Below are 11,375 nucleotides of genomic sequence, written 5' to 3'. Positions count from 1 at the left end.
TTGCAAATCATTTTTAGTATGTTTCAAAAGCGTTTAAAGTGTTTAAAACATTTCTACATTACTTTTGAAATATATAAAAAATATCTTATAGTAAGATGAACATATAACATACTGTTACTTTTTAAATATACAGCTAGAATTATGAAACTGGGGCAATTTATATTTGAACACAAAAAATTGCCGACAAGTTAGACAACTCTGGTTCGACTTTTCATAATTGCTGTTGAATAAAACTTCTGTAAAGAGAGAATAAAAAATCTAAATAACCATAGAACAATTTTTGAGAACTGTGATAAAACTTACTTTTATATAACCATAATTTGTTGAAGGATAAAAAAGACGGTCAAAATATTTGGTCCTAGGACCTGGTGCACGAACAACCTTTCGCTTATCGCAAACAACGGATACCTTTTAATGTCTTGTCCAAGACTAAATATAAAACCAATAATTTTAAAAAAGACATTAAATTTATTACAATACTAATAATTGTTGTAATACTAAAGAATAAACCGTTTCTTTTTCAATGAAGATTTTTGTTTTTAATTGGAAATATTTACAACCTACGAATTTTAAGAACACTTTACTTTCTAAATAAATCAAAAATTAAAATGATAATTTATTAAATATGCAAAAATTTTAACAGAGGGTGCAATAAAACAACTTATTTAATTTTTAGTTTAACTTCCTGAGAAAACTAAACACTAACAAATAAAACTTTTACCACTACAAAAGTAGCTAAATATAATAAATTGAGTTTTTATTTACTGTAAAGATTAGTTTCTTGATTTTAAAAAGAGTATTTATGAATAGCAAAATTTTTGCAAAAACTTTTTTTTTTACCTATGCAGAAGTTTTAATTAATTTGAACCGTAAAACAAAACTTTTTACCTGTACTGTACTAAAATTAACATTATATTTATAAATAAGGCTTTTATTTTATTTAAAACTGTCTTGTAGTTGTTAGGATTTTAAAATAATAAATATTTTTTCACTGGTTTTATGCTATATCTAGTTAATATGTAAGTATATTTTAGTTAAATCAGTATTGAGCTACTTATAAGAAAGGAGAAATAAAACATATAAACTTACAAGTAATAAGTCTCTGTATCCATTAGTTTTTTTTATTGAAATATACTAAAGCATTATGCTCAACTTTAAATGATAATTTCTAAGTCCTGGTTAAGATATGAAACTGTATTCGTGGTGCTTGACTTGATAACCGAAAAGTTTTTTTTTCATACACCAGGTCTTGGGACCAAACTTTTTAAGCGGTTATTTTCTTGTTGAATAAACAAATTGATGAGATTTTAAGATCGACAGTGCTAAAAAGGACAAATAAAAAACCAAAATAAAAATTTAATGTTGAGTACTTACTCCTCAATAGCATAAAATTGTTTTATGGTTGAAATGTAAAAGTCATTATTATAGTTTATTGAACGACAAAAAATTGCTCAAAAATTTGGTCCTAGGACCTGGTGCACGAAGAACATTTCGGTCATCGAGTCGCACACCACGGATACCTTTTAACACCTTGCCCAGGACATTATATCTGTTGACAAATTTTAAGTTTAAAACCTAAGCTAATCCTTATAAGTTCCCTTCTAATTATATTTTAAATATTTTCAAGCGCTACTGGTATCTTACAGACCTCAAAAAGAAACAAACTTGTAAAAATGTATTAAATAACGTGCAGATTTAGTGTGCTCGATTTACGAAATGTGTAAACGAACAAATAAAAACTAACAGAGTCCTAGCTAAATAAAGTTTTAAAATTCTTTAATAAACAGGTATTATAAATTTAAACAATTAGTGTTTTAAAATTACTAGTAGGCTTGTAGTTCAACAAATTAGTCTGTACATCAAATCTATTTCTACTCGTTTTTAACATTAGGTTTTACTTCAAACATAAAATGGTTCTAAACATCTTTAATTCAGTTTAACTTACTATTAGTTACACGCTTTGAATTCGAGAATAATTAATTTTGTAAACTAAGTTTTGAATTTAAAGATACTTCTCTTAACGAGTATGATTGCAACCAATGTTTTTTTAATAAACTTACAAACTTTATTAAATATTTCTACGCAAACAAGTATTTTGTGTTATGAACTTCTTAATATCGTTTAACTTTAAAATTAGTTGTTGTCATTTTAGCACATATTTTAGGTTGCACGACTAATCAAATTCGGAAAATTCAAATTCTTAAAAAAAATTAGAACGGTCACAAATAATAAAGTTATGTATATTTGTCAAAAATAAAAAATACATATGTAGATCTTATTAATATCTACAAGCCATTTTTTCTTTTTTCAAAAATTAAATTATTTTTGAGATATGGTTTAAATAAAGTAAAAAACATAGATATTTTTAGTAATTTTAAAATATCTTGAATAATATTTATTTATTTTGCAAAAAGAAAAAAAAGTTGCTTGTAGATATTAATAAGATCTACATATGTATTGTTTGCTTTTTGCAACTATACATTACTTTTTTATTTGTGGCTGTTTTATTTTTTCCTAAAGAACTTGAATTGTCGGAATTCGAATTGTCATGTAACCCATATTTTAGGAGTCTACTTTATTAAGTTTTTATAAATATGCTAGCCTATCAATTTTTTCTAGCTATGATATGTGTTTCTACTAGTGGTATTCTACAACAACATATATGTTGTAAGAGAACATTTATAAGATTTTATGTTGAATATATATTTCAAACATTTATCACAATAGACTTAATCCGTTACCCTTACCAATAATATAAAAACAAAAGCTTTGTAGAGTTTACAACAAAGATCAATTTTGTAGATCGTCAACAGTTGTTAAGAAACATCTTATAATATCACATAACTTTAAAGCATTTCCTAATCGTTCCCCGGATGTAAAACTAAAAGACTCAACTGTGTAACCCTGATACTGTACAAAAAAAAATTAAAAACTGGTCACAAGGTGTATATATAAATTTTTGTTTTTATGAAACGTGTGTTCTGGTTATTTTAATAAAGGCTGTTCATGATAAATTATTTAAAAGTGGACTCTGTGGATAGTGTTTTAAATTTATTCCAAATACTATCTTTTTCTAGTTTCTTTTTCTCGATATTTTCAAGTAAAACATTCATCTTGACATTATATTTAATTTTTTAATAAACTATCTTTTATAGAGTTGCTGTTTTGGCTGCTAGATTTATTAATTTTCATAATTATGTTAAGTTGTTTCATTTCTTTTTTTCGTATTATACTCAGTCAGTGTTTATTAAAGCTTTGTTGTAGACTGTTTCTATCTATCATAAGAAATTAAGTATTTATATCTTAAAAATATATTTAACTTTTCATTATTAATTTAATTCCGAATAAAAACCTACCTTCAACAACTTTATAAATTAGTATGGACAATAAAATTAATCTATGATGTTTATTTCAAAAAGAATAACACAATACAAATGCTAACAAAACAAACGATGGAATAACCTACTATCCATGTATACTACATAAAAATATTACCGAGAAAAAGAATCGAATTAAAATAGCTCAAGAAGACAACTTTAATTAGAACAACAACATATACATGAGAATTTATCCTTATTACATGAGCTAATTTTATATTAAAAATTTTAAACGGAGAAGCTCAGCACTGCCACTTAGCGGATATTTTTTCTCGCTTTTTAAGCTTTACCCGCTTGCTTCCTGAGGAGGATGTAGATCTTTTCCTTGATCCATTCCTAAATAATGCACATAAAATATGTTATGATTAAAATAATCAAAAACTTATTAGAATTAAAACCAACACACTTAGGACTGTTAGAAGTTGTTTGAATTGTTTAAAATCAAATTAAAACAGTTATTCAACTGACAAAGTAATATATTTTTAATTATTTATAACAACTCCTTAACAATCTCTAAATGAAAGTAAATCAAAAGTAATAAAACGATAATACTTGTCATGCTGTGAGTAAACATATCACACACCAGTAAAAATTTGCATGTACATAAACGCTCTTTTTTGGCTGGAGTATAAAACAATTTTTGTTGATGAAGCGAAACACGGAATTGAAAATATTGAAATAAAATGAAAACTTTAAATAAATGTCAACCTCACTGAAATAGAACTGTGGTAGTTTCCTAGTAAACCGCAATCTTTAGAAAATAATAAAAACTAATGAACTCTAAAAATATACATGTCTAAAATTTCAAAGTTAGAGTTATGCTTTGCTAATAAATCACATAAAAAGATAAAAACCTTATTAGTAACGTCAAGCTGTGTTTCCTGTTAGTAAATCAGAGATCAAAGGGTAGAGAAATCAGAGAGTAAAGTAGAAATCATTTAAATCAGGGTTTCTCAAAGCAGGCCGTTTCAGAAATTTAGTTATAAGTTTCAAAAGGGCCAAATGGCGGGGGCTAGTTAAGAGGCTATATGGGCTTAATTAAACATATACTAGATGTTCTGGAGTAGATGGTGAAGAGCAAAAACAAGGTCATATGCTTATTTAGTGTTAGTAATAGTTTTTATAGAAATCTTACTGGAGGGGGTCATAGCTTTTTTTTATTTCTTCAAAGTGGGCCTTATGAAAGAAAGTTTGGAAAAGCTTGATTTAATTAAACTATTATCAAAACAAAATAATTACCTTGTTGAAAGGAGCGTAAAGTTGCGTGTCCTGCTGATAAACCATGCAGCAGAGATCGGCCAAATCGTCGATGAAGTCGAACAACTGGCTGATGTCGTAAGTGATGCTGGCGGACGCAGGGTTCATCCTCTTCAAATGCTCCTCGTAAATCTTGCATACTCCTGTTTAAACGATGTAGGTATGAACAAGTATTTACTTTTTATTAAACTAATTGCTTTGTCATGTCTTTGTTGTTTCAGTGGTGCTATAGTCTGCCTCAAAAAGCGCTAATAAATATATAGAATTAAAAAGAAAAAAAAACATAATAAATCCTCTTCAAAAGCTTTTTGTAACTCTTGCATACTCCTGTTTTAATAATTGATGTTATCACTACTTTATTTTCTACTATTCTATATGTAAACCTATGTGTACTCCTATTATGGTAGTGTACAATTTTGTAACTCATTGTACCGTATTACTATAATCTTGCAGAATCATAAGAAATTTTTATTTTTTACATTGGCCTTATAGCTACTCTTGTTGTTAGTTAGCCTGTCTTAAAAACTTATTGCTTATAATAACAATACTAAAACTTGATATGTTGTTTTGAGTTTTTATCAGTCTTATCATTTTATTAGCTGTTGTCAACTTGTTAGTAATACCTTGATATACTAAAACAATTCCTGTTTATATAACTTTTTATTGAGCAAGATTTTACTTATTGCTGTGCCAGAACTATTATCTTTTTAAGAAGAGTTTACATTTTATGTTATAGTGTAAAATGTTTTGTTACTTATTACCTTCAAAACCACTTTTTAAAAGAGTGTTAGAAAAACAAACTTAAAACAATCGAAACTACAATTGCTTGTTTATGAATGTACTTAATTATAGTATTTAATTATTTTCTTTCTAAAAAAGTACAACAATTAAATATGCACGAAGCCACTAGTTTTTTATAAATTTCTTCGAGGTGTTAAAAGTATATACTTGTTGGTCTATTTTAGGTTTAAAATAAAGTTTAAGGTAAAAAACCGTCCTAAATAATATAATAACACTGAAAAGATACCGTAAAGCTACTTTTAAAGTTTTTTAAATAAAAAAATTTTGTCGTTATGATAGATTTTTTGCAACAAATCGAAATTATACTACTTGACATGCAAAAATTGTTTAAAATTCCGAGTTTTTCTAGTTTTTACAAAATTTCTCAAATTCCAGGCTTTTCCAGGACCCCAGCTTTAGTGGCCACCCTGACGAAAAGACATTTTTACACGAAGGACCACTTTTGCACGAATACGTTTTGGCATAAGAAACAATTTTGCACAAGAATTAAAAATAAAACAATTAATTCTTTTTAACAATGGAATGTGATCAACAACTGTATTATTTCAACTATTTAAATTTGTAATTTTTTATTTTATAACCTTCCATACATTCGTTGACAGTTAGTTAGAATAAATCCTATTTGTAATAATTATCATAAGTTATGTTATTTATATTTAAAAACTTGTATTAATTCACCTTGCAGATATTCGCTGACGGTTTTATAGTCTGAATAAAATAATAATACAGTTATTTTAGACAACTAAAAACTTTAATTTAAGTCCTTATTCAAATTACTATAAATTATTAATGCAAATTAATTTACCTTCCATACATTCATTAACGGTTTTTATAATTAATTTAACTAAGACATTAATTTAAGTTCTTATTTAACTTATAATAAATAAATTAATTTACCTTCCATACATTCATTGACGGTTTCGTAGTCAGAATAGGTCCTGCCTTCGGGTCTTTTGGTTGGTTGGACTAGGAGAATGGTGTGTGCCATGATGATCAGAGTGTATTTAAATAAATTTCTGAAAAAAAAAAGGAAACAAATCAGTGTTGAACAAATGAAGAAGAAACACAAAGTTAACGAGATGCGTTTTTAGAAAAATTAAGTTATAATAAAACGTTCGCATTATCATGCTTAATTTAAGAAAACAAAAAAGTATGCAAGGTTCAGCCTGAAAAATTAATTTTAAAATCATTATCTTTTTACATGTTATAGTTAACACTTTACAACTTAATAGAACTAAGAAAATTGTTTCCACTATTGGGAGAAAATTTCAAAATCTAACTTTTGTTAGTTTGAAAAGGCCATTTAAAAAAATTATAAGTAGTAAAAAACAGGTTATTTTCAAAATAAGAAAAACTTTTTTTATTTAACACAAACATTAACTTTCTTATTTTACCTTTAATCCTTGCATTTGTAGTTGTATAAACTCATGCAACTCACATAAAGTTGTGTAATAGTATATGCTATTTAATAGAAAAAAGTTTGAAATAGCATAAATATATTTTACAACTGTCATTTTAACTATTTACCTAATAAAACTCTAACAAAACTACAAAACAACTTTAAAAAATATATAAATAGTTATATACTCTTTAAAAGCCAATAAAAAGAAATTTCATTATTTATATCAATCTATATATCGCTTTTTCATTTTTTAAACGTATACTACAAAAGCATAGGATGTTTGAAAACACAATTAATTTGAAAATAAAAAAAACAATTAGCTCATTTTACTCAAGTATAAAAGCAAGTTTCTAAAGTTTTACATTTAAGTCACCAAAAAAGTACTTAATTATTTTTTTTTCAACCTTCTAACACAACTGCAAAATTATATAAATAGTTAAAAAGTTTATAGAAAGTTTCAGCCGTCAGCAAAGTTTTTAGTTTTGTTTTTATTTCTTCAGAAAGTTTTTAATTTTTATTTCTTCAGAAATTTTTTAATTTTTATTTCTTCAGGAAGTACTTCTTCAGCCTCCTGACCACCGCTCCGTACTGCTCGCACTTCCAATTCGTTTCCTCCTCAACCCACTTCTCCTCCTCAGCGTCCAGCCTGATCCTCGACTCCATCTTCCTCCGCACCTCCTCCTTCATCTCCTTCGCGCACACCTTTTTCAGCGCGACTTTCTTGGGAGGGGATTTTTGCACCGTTTCCAGGGAGACCCTCTTCTTGGCGCTCGTCTTGCAGGCCTCCTTGTACACCGCGGTGACTTTCCCGCCGTTTTCAGCTTTCCCGCCGTTTCCCATCGTCTCCTGCAGCTTTATCCTCTTGGGCTGGTCGCCGCTCCCGTTCGCGTCCAGACTTCTCTTCTTGCCGTTCAAGCTGCCAATGTTCTCGGCCTGGAACATTTGGGACATGTCCGTCTCGCCGAACTTGAGGTCGTTCTTGGCCTGCTTCAGCTGCTCCTGGAGCTCTTTGACGGGCTTGTTGCTAATCACGACGTAGTTCTTCAGACGCCTGATAAAATAATCATTTAGTTTATTATTAACAATTATGATGTTGCGTATTTGTATTTAAAAATTTTGCACAACTACTTGTTTTTTTAAGTTTTAAAATTTTGTCGTCATTTTCAATTAGGTCTTCACATCAGATGAGTATTGCTGAAAACTAATTTTAAAACTTTATTGAAAAGTGTCACTAAACTTTAAAATAATTGAACTGTAGATCATTTCAGAATTGTAATAATACATATATATATATTACATTATATAATAAACAAATAGATTTAGTAAACGGTTTCTTATATGACATATAACGTCCCATATACTCTCTAATAAAGCTAAAGCAGCAATCTAATAAATATTTAGCTCCAATTTAACTTGCCGAGTGCCATCGACCAGAACTTGTTTTAAAACTATTAAAATATCCACCTATATATGTATATATATTTGTGTGTTTAGATTTGTACTTATCATTGTTAATGTTAAGTATTTATTTTAAACACAAGTTCTTCACTAACCTTATCTTCTTGCTTATGAAACTTCTTGCTAATTTGCTATAACTAATTTATATATATAATAAATTCACCAACCTTATCTTCTTGCTTATGAGCGGTTTGGTCAGGGCGTGCCTGATGAAGTCGTAGAACCTGTCCATGCCTCGCGGGTCCTTGTCGCTGATCATGTACCGGACCAGCACCTCGTACACCCTCAGAGCCTGCCGCCTGTTTATCTTCAGCTCCCTGTTCACTATCTTGACGAATTTCTTCCTGTCGAACGATTTCTCGATGCTGGCATTGTCGAACCGCGAGTTGATGGTGATGAAGTCCAAGCCTGTTAGATAAAAAGTTCAGAAGTGTTATTGGTATTTACCACTGAAGAATATTTGAAATGTTGTTGAGAGTTTGTAGTGTTGAAATTCAAACTTATAAAAAAATTTAACAGTTTAAATCACTGTTTACTTCAATAAAAATATTATCTTTTGACAATGTTGTTACAAGTCTAACATATTCAATTAAAACTTTATGACTTTATGTGTATACTTTTTATTTTTTAAAATTTTACGTAGCAAACTAAAATTAGTTTTTAAATTTGTTCTCTTTTTACAAAATAGAGACCTCAAATCTTTTTTCGACAATCAAACCTATAACTTTAAATTTAAAATAAAATTTACTATCAAAAAATTGATTTCAATAGAAAATTAATATTTTTTCAGTCCAAATCTTTTGAATTATAATTTTTAGACTTCCTTACTGTTTAAAATATAAATATTAAAATTCTGATAAGTTCTTATATGTCAGAGTTTTCAAATAAAGATTTCCAGATCAGTATCATTAAAATTTGCAATTACATTCAATAAAATTCAAACTGTTTTTTCAAACCTTTAGAAGAGCTCAACTTCAAACAATTGAGAGCGTCCACGTAGTCCCTGACCCTCTGAAAGTCCTCGGAAGGATCCTCGGCGGTGATGTCGATCACTTTCTCCACACTCCTGTAGTCGCTGAACACGGTGTTGAGAATTTCCACGCAGTGACCCATCTTCTGGTATGGGGGAAGGACCAGCACCTGGGACACCCTGGGCCTTTCGTGCTCTGGGTAGGCGTAGAACCTGATGGTAAAAGTGTTATCAAAATATTTTAAATGTATTGATATGATTGTAAATTTTTGATAGGACCCGAACAAATAGAACATTGCAGCTAAAACTATTTTATATTAACAAATAAATTTTATTTGATTTATATACAATTTTGATTTAATAAATAAGTATTTATTTTGAATTTAATATAGATAAAAATTATCTGTTGTGTAGTTGGTTTAAATTTAATTCATCGAACAGATATTAAGTTGGAACATTCTTGGAACTATCTACTTATTCTTATTTTGATTAAGTTTTTTTTTATTTCAAATAGTCTTCCAAGCTTATCCATTACTACATTGAAATAAAAGAACACTAAAATTTAACACACTACTCACAAAGATATGAGCTCATTTCGATTTAGTAACACTTAAAAGCTTCGACTCAATTTTTAAAATTTTATTAAGAAAACAATTTATTTCTTATTAAATAAGATTTTGTTCAACTGATGACCTTGTTTGATTTATAGCAAACAAGTGTAACATTGTTTTGCTAATAAAATTTAAAAATTTGAGTTTTCTCCTCATCATTAAGTCAAGAGCTTTTATTGTGCACACTTTCCAGGATTCCAGGTTTTTGGGCAAGCATGTAAAACTAAAGCATACCTGTAGCAAGTCGCATAGCCGACAAAATTGTACCTCACGCAGTCATCGGCAAGCACTTCCTTCTCATACAAAATGAAAAACTCCCATTTGTCATCCTCAACGTCGATGAACGACGCGCAGTCAATGAACCACAGTATGAACGACTGCATCCTCTCATGGTACTCCACCAAACCCTCAGTTTTCACGGTTGCCTTGTAAATCTCGAAGTGGCGGTCCATGCCAATGTCGCTCTTTTTCACGTATTGGTGGATCTTTTCTCCTATGGGCTTGTGGGAAGTCTGCTGCTCAATGCACTCCATCAGGTCGCTTTTGTCCTTCAGGGGTTTGTAGGTCATGGTGTTCGTGACCACTTTCTCCACAACGTTGTCCGCCTCTATGTTTTTGTTTTCAGCCGTTGAAATCTCGCCCTTAAATTCAAAGTAATGAATGATTATATATATATATATATACTATATACTTATATATTATGATATACTATGATATATATATAAGAAATAATTTATAAATGTTATTTTTGATATTATAAAAACTGGCATGAAGCACAACTATTGAAAACTATATTTATAAAACAATACTTAAATAAATTAATTTTAAAAACAGTTTACTTCAAATTTTCAGGAAATGTTTGTTTTATTAAAAAACTTTTAGGAAGCAGATTAAAAAAAACACATATAAAAACTATAAACAGTGTTAAAATTAAATAAAATAATCAAAATTACTTTGTGTTCAAACTCCAGGAAGGTGTCCAACGTGGAAGTGCAGTAGTAAACGGTCAGCTTGGGCTGAACGTGACCGAATATCTGCTCCTTCTCCCCAAATATCTGGTGACACATCAGAGGGGAGAAAGTGAACTCGTCGTTGGTGGAGTTTGAAGAAACGTCTTTCGGCTTCTTGACTATTTTGAACTGCACGGCTTGGTTGCCGTCAGTCAGATATTTGTCGAACTTTTTCTGGAATACCTCCATTTTGAGTGTTTAAATATTTATCTAACAACAAAAACAACATTATTTTAATTATTTTTAGTTTCAAATAGTATTTGGAAAAGATAAAATATTAACTATTTAAGAAATAATAAATGTAAAAACTATCTTGGTAATTTATAACTTTTAAGCATAATATTTTTGACTATTGAGTTATAATTACATTTATACAATTTTGTTATACTTCATAAATGCTACTTTGTTCTATTTTATTTAAATTATAATTAAGTTTACAACATGTTAAATCATTAAACTTCCTTAAAACTACATCAGCTTTTTTGTAAC

General features: G+C 28.8%; 2 protein-coding genes across 2 annotated transcripts; both read right to left on the bottom strand.

The window, feature by feature from the left end:
* Window positions 1–3,392: 3,392 nt before the first annotated feature.
* Window positions 3,393–6,447, bottom strand: LOC145835565 (enhancer of rudimentary homolog). The gene is made up of 3 exons (XM_082943220.1): window positions 6,333–6,447; window positions 4,617–4,777; window positions 3,393–3,713 (listed from the first exon to the last, which is right to left on the bottom strand). Exons 1-3 carry the CDS (start codon window positions 6,421–6,423, stop codon window positions 3,657–3,659), a joined length of 309 nt encoding a protein of 102 aa, XP_082799346.1. The 5' UTR covers window positions 6,424–6,447; the 3' UTR covers window positions 3,393–3,656.
* Window positions 6,448–7,116: 669 nt separating this feature from the next.
* LOC145835676 (histone acetyltransferase type B catalytic subunit-like) lies at window positions 7,117–11,088 on the bottom strand. Its single transcript, XM_082943367.1, has 5 exons — window positions 10,830–11,088; window positions 10,111–10,517; window positions 9,252–9,478; window positions 8,463–8,703; window positions 7,117–7,888 (listed from the first exon to the last, which is right to left on the bottom strand). The coding sequence occupies exons 1-5, from the start codon at window positions 11,073–11,075 to the stop codon at window positions 7,378–7,380; spliced, it is 1,632 nt and encodes a 543-aa protein (XP_082799493.1). The 5' UTR covers window positions 11,076–11,088; the 3' UTR covers window positions 7,117–7,377.
* Between the last annotated feature and the right edge of the window lie 287 nt (window positions 11,089–11,375).

This window comes from Thalia democratica, chromosome 5 (genome assembly GCF_965202585.1).
Source record: "Thalia democratica chromosome 5, ktThaDemo2.hap1.1, whole genome shotgun sequence".
In the NCBI taxonomy this organism is placed as follows: domain Eukaryota; kingdom Metazoa; phylum Chordata; class Thaliacea; order Salpida; family Salpidae; genus Thalia; species Thalia democratica.
Note: the sequence above shows the minus strand (reverse complement) of the source record. Positions and strands in the feature narration are given on the sequence as shown.